The 13,523-nt window shown below is 47.6% G+C and overlaps 1 protein-coding gene across 1 annotated transcript in view; it reads right to left on the reverse strand.

Annotated features, from left to right (window-relative positions):
- The window catches only part of LOC135203206 (peptide chain release factor 1-like, mitochondrial), a gene marked incomplete in the record, with an annotated part of 74,117 nt that overhangs the window by 6,246 nt on the left and 54,348 nt on the right, over positions 1–13,523 (reverse strand). The window contains 1 exon segment of the mRNA XM_064232959.1: positions 7,826–8,009. Within this exon segment, the coding sequence (XP_064089029.1) occupies positions 7,826–8,009 (184 nt within the window).

Genomic DNA, 13,523 nt, shown 5'->3' on the forward strand with positions numbered 1-13,523 from the left:
TTCCAGTACATTGATGTGAAGGTGCTGTCGTTCTCGTCCCACACTCCTGAAGTCAGCAACTCCTCCAGGTGTGCGCCCCATCCCTCGGTCGATGCGTCTGAGAACAGCTGCATGTCCGGGGGGGGAGTGCGCAGAGGCACTCCTCTTAAGAGGTTCCTGTCGTCCGCCAGGCCAGGCTAGGTCCTGCCTCACCAATCCTGTGGTCAGTGACCACTGGAAGGCTTGGGGGATCCGTTCGCCTGTGACCAACTAACTTCCTTTAGTCTCCACTGAAGAGACCGCAGGTGAAGACGCCCGTGAGGGAACTAACTTCTCGAGTGACGACAGGTGTCCCGATCACGAACTTGCCATCGCTGAGCTACCTGTCCTGCCGAGACAGGAACTGGTTGGCTGCCTCCCTGAATCTGCTGATCCGCAGTCTGCGGGGAAGACTCGCCCTGCTACCAGTGTCGATCAGCATACCCAGGTACTTCATCCTCTGCTTGGGCTCGAGATCGGACTTTTCGAAGTTCACACAACGATTCCCCAGATCGTGACAGAACTCGAGCAGTCGATCCCTGTCCTGTAGCAACTGCGAGCGGGAGCTCGCCAGGACTAACCAATCGTCGAGATACCTCATCAGACGTATTCCCGTGCGAATGGGGCCCAAGCAGACACCAGAGTGAACACTCGCGTGAACACCTGTGGGGCGGTTGAGAGACCGAAGCAAAGTGCCCTGAACTGGTACACCGTCCCGTCGAGGATGAAGCGGAGGTACTTTCTGGAGGACTGATGAATGGGTATTTGGAAATACGCATCCTTCAAGTCCACTGAAAGCATGAAATCGTTCTCCCTGATGGAGTCGAGCACTGAGCGTGCCGTCTCCATCGTGAACCGGGTCTGGCGAACAAACCGGTTCAGGGGAGAGAGATCTATCACCGGGCGCCAGCCTCTCCCGTAGACTTTTCCACCAGGAAGAGTCGACTGTAAAAGCCCGGTGACTGATCCGTGACGATTTCTACAGCTCTCTTGCTCAGCATGGTCTTGATCTCCTGTCTCAATGCTACGTCCTTCGATGACCCTGGAACGTACGACTGCTGTTGGACCGGGTTGGAGGTGAGGGGTGGCCGAGATTCGAAGGGTAATAGATATCCCTCCCGAAGGACATCTACAATCCAGGTCTCGGCGCCGTAGCGCTGCCAAGTTGCCCAATGGCTGGCCAGGCACACCCCCACTTCCGGCAGCAGGTGAGGGGGAACGCCGTCCCTAGCGTTCCCCCTTTCTTCGACTTCTTCCCAGAGCCTCCACGGGAGGAGGAGGGCTGGGAGGAGGGCTGGTTACGGCTCCCCTTGGTAGAAGTCGAAGAAGACAGAGTCTTTTCCCCGGGGCTTCGACGCAGCTACCGTCTTAGCCACCGAGGAAGCGCTAGCCGAGCTCTTAGACTTGGCCGCAGTCCGAGGCTGCCCAGAAGCCTTCGAGACTGCCTGGTGAACCAGACGGTCACTGTCGTCAGTGCGCCGTCTGTCCACCGCAGCGTCCACCATCTCTCCTGGGAAGAGAGACGTGGAACTCCGTAAAGGTCCGTTGCGAAGTCCCAACGCCGCTTCATGCCCGGCCGCCCTGGAAACCCGAGTAAGGACAGCGTCCCTCCGTCGGAGAACCAGGTTTTGGCCCCAGGTTCACCAGTCTGGTGGGCAAGGAAGGAGATGGCTCTTCCTCCAGACTGGCAAGTCTCCTGAAGGCCGAGTCATCTTCGGGAGAAATTCCCCCGGAGTTGGCTGCGACCTTAGATACTGTGAGGGACCACAGATCTAGCCAGGAGACGGCCTGGAAAGCTGCCATGGCGGTAGATTCCAGGCCGAGTGCCTCTTGCTGCGAGAACCAACAAGGTTCTCGGACAGGAGCTGCTGCAGAGACACACCCGGAGTCAGCCTGGCTAACTCCGGGTTCACCCTGTTTGGGCGGCATCGGGTCTTCAGATGGCACGTAAAAACGCCGCTGTCGCAGCAGAGGAGGTGGAAGCAGCTTGCTCGACCTGCCAGACTTGAGCGAACCGTCTTGTCCGGAGACAAGCGATTCAACCTGGTCCAGCACTGAGTCCGCAAGCTCAGACGCGGCAAACCAACCGTCGTCTGGGTCCCTCCCTCTTCGGGCCCCAGCCCCAAACGACTCGAGCCGGGACGTGGGCTCGGATGGTGGGAGCGGCGATCCTTCCGCGAGGTCGTTGTGCTGACGAATCAGCGCAATAACCTCGGCATGTTCCTCTGGATCTCAGGAGTGACTGCGTCCTGCGGAGTCGACCGTCCAGTCCCTCAAACAGGAGCTCTCCCGAGACCCTCCTCCCTCAAGGGGAGGAACAGCGACAGACCCCTCTCGGTCTCCTCCAAACCACCTGTGCGTACGACCTGGCTGGCCCGAACCGTGCCTGGTACGTACGACGACGTGGTGGGATCCTGAGGGGCGCACCCCTCACGATCACTCCTCAATACCTCGCGCCCCTCCCGGTGTAACCCGAGGAGGTTGAAGGTATGGGAGAGGCAGACCTGATGCTCCCTCCTCGCTACCAGCGGGCTTGGAAGACTGCAGGCGATCGGGCCAACCCGCGGTGGCGAATCGAGCTGCAGAACCTAGTCGAGTCCGTCTCGCTGTGAGAACGGCTGGACCGAACACGCGGCCCCAGTCTCTGTGGTCGGAGGAGCTGGTGCTGGTCGCCGTACCCGATCGCTCTCTGTGAGAGTGACGGTCAGGCGACCGGCGAGCTCCACTGTCACGGTGAGATCGGTGCGTATCCTCACGGTGGCGTCAGTTCGCTGGTACCAGCCGTGGCTGGTGCCGGCGAACGGGGGGACCTCTTCCCAGCCTCAGCCCGTGGCCGGTCATGGACCGTCACGTCCGCCCGGGTAGCCAGCTGCTCGCCGCGAGAGCGAGAGCTGGTCTGGTGAGAGTCGCGTGAGCGGCTGTCACCAGTCTTCCGCTCCGTGCCGTGAACCTGACGCTGAGCGACTCAGAGGTCTGGTTTCTTGGCTGTACGGCCGTGTTAGGCGACCGTAACACTCGGTACCTCTCGCGAACGAGAGGCCGAGACGGACCCTGCTGCTGTGGCCGAACCACTGACAGCAGGTGAGGACGTAGCCGGTGTTAGCCGGCACTCCTCTGGTCCCCGTAGTCTTCTTCCTTGCGGAAGAAGAGGACGGGTCCTGCCCCCGAAGGAGCAGGTGACCAGCGGAAGAACCCCCCGTCTCACCAGAGCGAGACGGGCCCTTAGAAGTTCCCGAAGGAGACTTCTTAGGGGGGGGGAGGCGACCTTCTTCTTCTTCGGCGGGGGAGCCTTAGAAGAAGGGGAAGAGGACGGCAGACGACGACGACGACGAAGAAGACGATGAAGACGACGACGACACCTTCCTCCTCTTCTTCTTCTTCTTCGTCAACCTCCTCAGGACTGACGTCAGATCTGTCATCCAGAGCGGAGCCGGGGCTGCTGTTGCCGAAGCAACAGGGCCCGGACGCACCTGTCCGAACAGATCAGCATCGGGAGCAGCGGCGCCAGGAACAGGAACAACATCAGCAGGTGCAGGCATCACAGGAACGGCAGAAGAGACAGCAGGAGCAGGTACAGGAACGGCAAGCAGTGGTCAACGTCACGTCCGTGGACAGCAGCTGGGCAGGTACGGCAGGTACGGCAGACTGTGTAGGCGGTCCAGATGGGCGGACCAGCGGCACAGACATCCTAGGTACCGGTGGGAGGTCCAGGGGCGAGCTCTTCGGCACACGAAGTCCGGTCGCGCAGCACGGCAAACCCAGGTGGCGGCATCACACTCCCCCGAGGTACGGCTACTGGCCCCTGCACCGATGTAGTGGGTGTCACAGAGACCGCGTGCGGGGTGTACACCAGGTGAGGAGGTGAGCGTAGCCGGGTGTTGTAAGGGTCGTGGTGGTGGTCGTGACCGTAGCATGGGTGACCGCCACGGAGCCAGCGAGATGGTGGAGCAGCCCCTGGACACTCGGCACGCCCTGCAGCCCCAACGATGCCCACACCTGTCCGAGGTCATCCTTCGCGGCAACCGCACCTGAGGAGGCAAAAGTCGGGTGATTAGGGGGATCCTCTACCCGTTCGCGCGAAGACGAACGGATAGAGGACCCAGAGTACAACTCGACGTCAGGGTATCTAGCGCCCTCCTCCACACTCGACAAGTCAGGAGAGGAGAAGGACCTAGAAACCCCCCCCGAAGGGGAAGGCGCGATACGTGGAAGTTGACGCGGGCGGCAGGAAAGAAGACGAAGTGTCCGTCACCAAAGGAGTCGCGGGAGAGCTTTCCGACGACTCCTTTGCAGGCCTTCGCTTCTTCCTGCCCTCATACAAAGTCCACTCCACCTCCGACCAATTATTGCAAATATCACATGGCTCGGCTCGGGTGCATTCGCGCCCCCGACACCGAGCACACAAAATATGAGGGTCTATCTCCGGGAAAGAGCGGAACTTCCCGCATTTTACGCCCTTCGGTACCCGGGCATAGTCTCCGTGGGGTAGCGAGGCGAGGAGATTCCATCATTAATCAATAAACACTCAAATAATATGAAAAAGAGAGAAATGATTGTACTTACAATGAATTCTTTCATACACAAACACAACCATATACTTAAGAAAGCAAACGACGAGAAGCGGGCAGAGAGCGTCGACACACACGTCCACTCGCTGTGAGGCCGAAAGCAAAAGTGATTTGTTTTACCTCCCAGTCGCGCGCGCGCGCCTGTCGGACAAGCAGTTAACTACCGAACCCCTTGTTCGAAAGCTTACGACCTATCCAGCTGCCGCTAGTACCTTCCTATTGTAAAAGGACCGAGGTTTGTATTGCCGTGTCGGAACAAAAGGCTGTTTTTACTCGGATTGTTTGTTCACAGCAAATCTCTGTTTCCGGCTGTATGCATTTTCCAAACAAGTATATCATTAGTACTACCGATACTTTTTGCATTCTCTTTTACTTTTTTAAACTTAACTAGAAGATGGGATAGATTAAAGAGATGGAGGAAAAGGGGTTAGCCTAACTAAAAAATGGAATAGATAAAGAGGAGGAAAAGAGATTAGGACATTGTTAAATTTTGGTCTCGTAAAGTTAACTTGCATAATACGTGAGATACGTGATAAAATAATTTTTTGAGGGTGAAAATTTGGGGGTCGCATGATATGCGAGATTTCGTATTATGTAAGCATATACAGTATATGTCCCATATCTATCAGGCTTTCTGGGTATAAACTTTTATCAAAGTATATCTATTCAATACTTTTTGGGCTTTTCAGCTTGTACACTTTAATAAAAAATCTTCCACTGATTAGGAACATCCATTCATCCAGATACAGATGCTCTAGCACATGCAAATTTTGGGTCAACCTCAACACAAATTCCATTACCAGGCTCACTAAAATCAGTCTCTTTGTCTGTTATTTTATGGCATTGTTTGAATCTGTTGAAACTAATCATTTGCAAAACCTGCTAAGTAATACAGTATTCTTTGTTTTTCACCAATAGAGTACCTTTGTTCTCGGGTAAATTTTAGCACTCCCATCAGGTTTGGTGAACTGCCATTTATACAGTTTGTAAAGCAGTTGTTTTCCCACAATCATGTTTGGAGAACTTTATATATTCACTAGTCTCTATGTAATAACTATGGAGTTCCTGTCTAAAGGAAATTGTTATGCCTGGTGAAACTATAAACTCATGTGCACATGGGGGCTCTGGATCCATGGTCTGTCCCTCACACTCTGTGGCGGGATCACAAGCTAGAAAAAAAAAAAAGTGGCAAAACCCTTCCCACATTAACCTAATCGATCCAGCTGCCAAACCCACCCTCAGTCACACTTTCTTCTTAACACTACAGAATACAAGCAGGAAAATTGACAAAAAACAAACAAAACAAAAAAATACAAAACACACGTACTTACCAACTTCCAGATACCCCAGGCTATCCTGTGCTGTCTGCTGGTCGAGGTCACTGGAACACTAACAACAAGACCACAGCCAAGAACCACAACCCAATAAAAACACAACACCCAAGGACTACAACTCCACAACAACACAACAACCAAGGACCACAACAACACAGCAACAACAAACAAGGAACACAACTCAACAACACAACAAACCAACAAGGAACACAACAACAACAAAAGAAACAACAACCAAGGAATGCAACCACAACAAAGACCACTGCACAAACAATCACTAACACAAAACAACAACACAAAAAAGGCAACACACACACCCACTAACAACACCAAGAAATCACAACAACAACACAGGCACAACAACTCTAAGCAAACAACATCAAACTTAGCAACAACTAAACAACAACAAAACAAAATACGAAACTCAACCAATTTCCAATGCCTTCAATAGAGTCCTCCAACACTACTAACTGTCACCAGCTCTCACCAAAGACTGACTGAAAAACTCAATCAAAACACAGAACTCTAACAATCAACAGCACCAGCAGACAGCCCAGAACCTACCAACAACCAATTCAGTCATTAACTATCCATACAGCAATTACACCCTCTCTCTCTCTCTCTCTCTCTCTCTCTCTCTCTCTCTCTCTCACAGACATTGTCAAATGGAACTCCATAACTCCTCTTCATTAAGCTGGTTAGAGGTAGCAATAGAGGGTGAATTCCAAGGTAGGGTCAGAGGTAAGGAGATGAGAAGAGGCTGACTTTCTTCTACCTCTTGAACGTGTAGGTTGGCCTTTGTTATCATCAGGAGTAGGTCAGGAAACAAAGTAGACAGTCTCATCATCCTGGTTACAGCTTCCTTCATCGCTCTCCAGTATCACAAAGTCATCACCCATACTGTCACTTACAATCACATTGTCACAGAAACAAGACAGCATCTTTTGATGCTTGTCAGGGGTCAATGAATGCTTCAATATGGAATTCAACTAAAAAAAATTGAGTGCTATTCCCCTGGAATGTCGAGTTTCCCACAACAGCATCTGATTTGAACAAAATGCTTTTATCTACTTTAGAATCTGTTGTCTACTTGGGAATCTTCCCAATAATCACAACTGCCTATGCAAGCACACATGAAGCAGCAGGCAAGTGCCCCTGACTACTTAGTGAGGTAACTTGGTACCAATCATGTATACAACTAGCATTTTGTGATGTCATGTTAGATATTTTGCTACAATGCAAAAATTCACAATGATTATCTTAAAAAATTGTTATCTAAGTTCTGGAAACAATTCAATTAATCATTGCAAAGTATACTACACAGCACACAACTCTAAATTCCTTAATAGCAGAGTAAAACCTTTACCATACAAAAGTAACCATTGCTAAAATTAAAATAGCACTGGAAAACACAGAAGCTCCTTAAACAACTTCATCCAGATAACCAATTTTCTTTGTCAAAATTAAATTTGGCTCATTTTTAAAGCTTAAAATTCTGTTATTTTCTAAGAGAAGTATTTTTATACAATCCCAGGGTATCTTCGTGCAATGATGGTTCTCTGAATGAAGACTGTTTTGAAACAAACAAAAATTGTTGGCAATCTAATAATTGTGTGAGCATAAGCAACACAGCCAAGAGCAAACAAAGATAAAAAATATAAAATCTACAACTGAAGTTAGACCAATGTCAGTCATCATCCTGAGAGGATACCCAACTAGAGTCATCATTATTGGTATTTTTTGGGGTATCAAAATTACATTAGTAGACAGGTGCAAATACAAGACCAAAATTGCATTAGTAGGCAGGTGTAAATGCAAGGGAAAAATTACATTAGTAGGCAGGTGCATATGCTAGGCAAGATGACTTGTACTTCCATATAAAGATTACTTTTTGTTAAAACTTACCAAGATCAGTTTTTTCAAACTCTGTTACTTCCATTTCCCACCCCATGAAGTTAGCATAGTTTTGATACATCTCAAAAATCTCACGACAGAAGAGCATGGCTTCCTGACCACCAACTCCAGCACTAACTTCAATGGTTATGTCAGTGTCATCTAGTGGTTCTGAGGGTACCATTGCAATCAACACCTGCAAAATTGATTATGACTGAACTCCAAGTATGAACAGGCAACACATATTTTTGCTTAGAAGAAAAAATATTTTGATAGCCATCTAACTAACACAAGCAATGAATTCTACATTACATACTTTAAATACTACAGTGTTCTACTTTGTAAAAGGGCTTGTATTTCAATAAGACCTATACGAACAAGAAAAATAACTTTGCATCATATCATGACTACTCAGCTCAACAGCTTTTATTCAGACTAACCTTATGTTGAAGGAACATAAGTTCATATACTATAAGAAAGGCATTCTCGAGAGTTGTGCAAATGTTGGCAACTGTATGAACTAACCATTTTATATCCAATTTAACTTCAATGAAAAGTACGCTTTTCTTACTTTTCACTTCCTAGATTCATTTTTATTTTCTATATACCGTATGTGCTTTTGGGATATAAAGAATAATTGCAATAGTATTTGCAATTGATTAAGTGAGGATCTTTTTTTTCAGGCTTTCAGTCCTTATGATTAAAGATTTACCCCACAGGCTAGAGGGTTGTTTTGAGGATTTTCAATTTTACTTTACACTTACGTACTTGTTCCAACCAGCTGTAAGTGTTCATATTTGCTTAACACAAATAATAAACATATTCAAATTGTGCTACTTATTATCTTAAACTTTCTTGATGTCAGGTACCTTGGCAACTGAGTCCTGCCTTGCTATGATTTGGCACTTTGTTGTTTTTGGTTAGATAATAACAGGGACTTACTTTTCACTGGTTGTTTAAATAATGTTAATGTTTCCATTACGTACTTGATTTTTGCAGTTGTGGAAATCTAAGTTTACTTTGTTTCTTGTTTTGTCACCCTGTCTGATTTATGTAATTTTTCTTGGTGACAATTTCATTATTTGTGTTACTTTTTGTTATTTTTGTTAATTCTGATATCACTGAGGTTTTCTTTTGTTAATATTTTATGTTAATGAGAACTGTCCCTTTTTCACTGAAAATTTCCTGTAATTAATGTATGGGTGGGTTTTTTCAAGCTTTGAAAGTGCCTCGTGAGTACGAACTTGTTCGTATTTTCCTGTTTTGGTGATCCTTCTGTGCTACAAATTTCTATTTGTGATCCCTTTACTAATAGTGCCACCATACCTCAGCATAAGTCCTTTGTCTGCCATGTAAACTTTTTGACAGTCTTACATAAAGCTTTGATGGGGATTTACATCAATTTTGCTGCAAGTGCCATGAACAAGTACATTCACATTCTGATTTAACATTTGATACAGTATTTGCAAGGATCAGTCCCTTTTGCAATGGGCTTTATAACTTAGCAGTAAGAAGTACAGAAAGTGCTTAGGGATAGACACAGGTGATTTGTTTGGAGTAAAATAAGCAATAAAGTGTGGCTGATATGAAATGTAACACACTGGCTTCTGCATCATATAAGACTGGGGCAGTTATTAATATTGTAATATTGAGTATGGAGCTAAAAAAACAAAGACTCAGAATGCATTTCTTGAACTACTGAATATTTCTTGTAAGTATTACCTTGTTCTGGGCAGAATAGCATAAACACAATAAACCTAATAAGTGTGCTGAATTGGTTTGGATAATCAAGAGATTACTGTGCTAGTGGCAAATAAAACCATCCTATGTACTGTTGCGAACAAGTCCACCTGCTATGCCTTGGTGAGAGACTTAGGAAAATTATATGGTAACAGTGTTTACTAAGAGGAGGCCCTCTTTCTCTGTTAGCACAAGTTCCAAAAATCAGTTCTAGAGTTGTTTTAGTGGAAGAGGAGTCTTTAGATAGGGTTGGAGTAAGACACACACACATGTGCAATAGGAGCTCTTCCCAAAAAGACCACAGCTCAGCTGAAACCATTAGCTTCTATGCCCTACAGATTGCAAGAGGTGATTGAGAAGGAAGGTAGCAGGACTTCTCACTAAGATTAAAAATAAATATAAAACTTGTGTGTATAGTATTTGGATTACCCTATGACTTCTGCTGAAAATCCATGTTGTATGATGACTTGGCACTGCTCCAAACAATGTAAAAATTGCATTTTTCCTAACTATACAAACCTGAGGTCCTTTAACAATAGGAAAGTAGCTAGCGGCAGCTGGAACGGTCGTAAGCTTCGAACAAGGGGAGAACGGTAGTTAACTGCTTGTCCGACAGTCGCGCGGCACGCAGAGTGAGGGGTGGCATGAGGAGGGACTATATGTAAAGGACCTCAGGTTTGTATAATTAGGAAAAAATGCAATTTTCGACAAATTGTCATTTGTTCCGATACGTAATACAAACCATCGGTCCTTTAACAATAGGAAGACTCACTTTTTGGTGGGAGGAATCTGAGTCTTTTGATGAACAGACTGGTGTTCGTCCATCCCTGGAATGCCTCCCTGGTCGTAAGAGCGAGGGAGGGATCAAAGCCTCTGTCCGATTGATCGGGGTGTGCACCGCAGGATCAATGGTCAGACCTCTGGGCCGAGTACTAAGAGAGAGGCAAGCGTATCTCTTCGTACCAGCAAGCAAGAACTTGTTCCTGTTTGCAAGAGGCAACATAAAGTATGGGTTGTCTCAAGCTGGCATCCACTTCCTCCCCCTTGTTGGACGAAGTGGTTGATATACGCTCCTATCCCTAGTGAAAGGGATAGGATGGGGCTCTGTTGAGTAGCTCACCTGCATCTTGTCCTTATCCAGCAGGGTGACGACCGTGTCCCTCTAACCACAGGTAGAGGGGAAGAAAAAGATGGAAGAAGAGCCAGTCACACTCTCATTCACTCATCCATTCTTACGGTCACACCAGGACTCGATGCTGTTCAGCCTGCGAGGGTCTGGGTTCGCTACACAACGTGTTGAGCAGCCACCACGGGTCCCAAGGAAAAAGATCCAAGGACCTGTGGCAATATCCCGAAGGTAGAAGGAAGGGCATGTGGTCTGGTTGGACCAGACCCCTGCCTTCAGTACCTGCGCCACGGAGAAGTTCTTGCGGACAAGGCAGCATCTCCTTCGCATCGAAGGCGGTGAAGTCCATTAGGGAGGGGATTGTGAACGACTCGAACCAATCGTCAGGGACCGAAGGGTTCTGAGTCTTCGCTACGAAGTTCGGTACGAAATCGAGCGTCACGGATCCCCATCCCCTGGATGCTTGACTTCGCAGGAGAAGTCATGCAGTTCCTCAGAGGAAAAGAAGGAAATAGTCGCATGACCTATCCTTCTTCTCTACTTCGGTGATGTCCAGTACCCATACTGGTCTGTCCGTTTGCCACGAAGTCTCTCGCATCCTCCTATCCCCATGCAGCGAAGTTCTCGGTAGTGGATAGGACACCGACACTTCATGGTGGGTGTCGATGGTATGGGTACTGTGACAAGCTATTAAAACGAAGTAATGATTGCTCTGTAACAACCGAACTAAGTCAACAGCGTAGTTCGTAACTGACTCGGGCGCTCTGACAGCTGCCGACTGACTGCGTTCGGTAGGAGGCAAGTTGTCAAAGCATCCGAGTAAGTCACGTGACCTTCGCCTTTAAAGGGTTATGCCGAGAGACCAAACAAATAATGTATTTGTTTGTCACCAATGCCGGACAGCGAGGTGATGATTCTCTTAAGGCATGTGCCCAACAGGCGAAAGTCAATTGCCTTCTAGAGACCGAGGTCCCTGAAGGTAAAACATCTCATGGTTGTTCAAATCTCAGCTAAGGAGAAACAACACTATGTACCGTTGAAGACGAAGGTAGATATTGAATGCAACCTACATCTTCACAGATGAATCGAGAGAAGGATTCTCAAGATTCATAACCTGTGCTTACAAATGACTGAAAACGCTAACCGCTATTTCATTGCTGTCCGGTGAGAAGTCGTAGTTTGCAATGAAAGCGGGCGTTCTTCAGTAATGAAAACACGGGAAAGCCGCCTGAAGAACTGCTTCTCATGGGCTGAACATTTGGAAGTAGAGCTGTCAGGTCGGAGAGTAGGCGATGTCTTCTGACACATCTTGTAATTCGGGTTGAACAATGAACAATTGTACACCTACGAATACGAGATATTTTGAAGACAAAACTCAGATGTCTGCAAAATCATTCGCATTATCGCAGTGCGATGCAGCGGGAGACTTGTACAGATTCTGTTACCGTGCGGTAAACAGAAAAGATGAAAGAGTCCAAGAGATATCTCTGTTGAAAATTCTCGCAATGTCGAAGGCGATGGAATCTAGCGTCACAGCAGTAGATGGTCCTTCATTATTGCGAGAATCCCCGTTAATCAGAGACCTAAGTCCATGATTGTTGGGCAGAGATACGGTTCGGTAGTCAATCAAAGCAGGGGAGAGAGAGACATACATGACCGTGCATCTCGGAGGCCCAGCTGATACTGAGCTGCTATCAGGCAGTTCAATACGCAGTAGTTGAGCCTGAGCTCTCGCTGACTCGTCATCCTGAGTTGCCAGTAATCCATTATTCCACGAAGGAATGCGTTCGGCTAGAACTACCGAGCATAAAAGATATGCTCGAGCAATTATATTTAGGCGAAACGAATTTCGGTAAATATAAACGTTGAAATGGTGGTTGTTTCGTCGGACAAAAAACCCATAAGTATATTAAAATTGAAACTGAAACTCCTGGGAGGTTGCAGGCAACCCCGAGTTGCAGTTCAATTAGAATACTTCTCTTATAAGTCGCAATGCGTAGATTAACTAGGATATGCGCCTACCCTCGGACAATTCAACTGCTTAGTAGAATCATGTCGCGAGGTTTAATAATACGTATCATATTTGTAGGATTCTGAACAACGATCTCCATCCTAAATTCTTTCCTTCAAGAAAACAAAATAAGGATTGGAGATCGACCACACTTCGATCTCTATCAAAGAGAGTGAAGGAGAAGTCTTCCTCGAGGAAAGCTTCAATGGTGAACAGAATACTAAGACGATAGTTCAAGCCAAACTGGATATTCCCGTCCGATCTTCTCTATTCCAGGTTGGTCGCCTACTGTGAGATAGTTTCTTTCAGCAGCATCTTCTTCCCAATGCTAGAAATTCCAGGAATCGAGCATAGGCGAGGTTCCCGATTATCGTGTAACATATCGGGATTCTCGTCTCGCTCACTTTGGCCCGTAGTCTGCCTAAGTGTTTGGAGATCGTAAAAACTCGAACACTCTGAATGCGCTAGAAATTCCGTAGAATTCTAAGCAGTCTGCGAAACCCCCACCGAATTCGTCAAACGATATCGGCTGGTGGTCCTCTCAATTCCCGTAGAAATCGAGAATGGGGCAGGATTCCTCCTCAACGACCGGGGCTTACGTCAGGTAGGACCCGAAGGTCCCCCGGTAGCGCAGTCCCGAACGTGGGATCCTACAGAGAAATCTCTGTAGGATCCCTCCCTTTCCCTCGTAGCCGTAAGGCAAGAGGGAATGGGGGAGGAATTGGATACTCGCTCGCCTTCCCAGTGGAACTAGCAGTTGGAGAAGAGTAGGAGCAGCCATCGCCTTGCGGCGATGGCCTCTCAGAGTCTGGGAAAACGTATCGTCAGGAGAA

This window comes from Macrobrachium nipponense, chromosome 33, assembly GCF_015104395.2.
Source record: "Macrobrachium nipponense isolate FS-2020 chromosome 33, ASM1510439v2, whole genome shotgun sequence".
NCBI classification, from domain to species: domain Eukaryota; kingdom Metazoa; phylum Arthropoda; class Malacostraca; order Decapoda; family Palaemonidae; genus Macrobrachium; species Macrobrachium nipponense.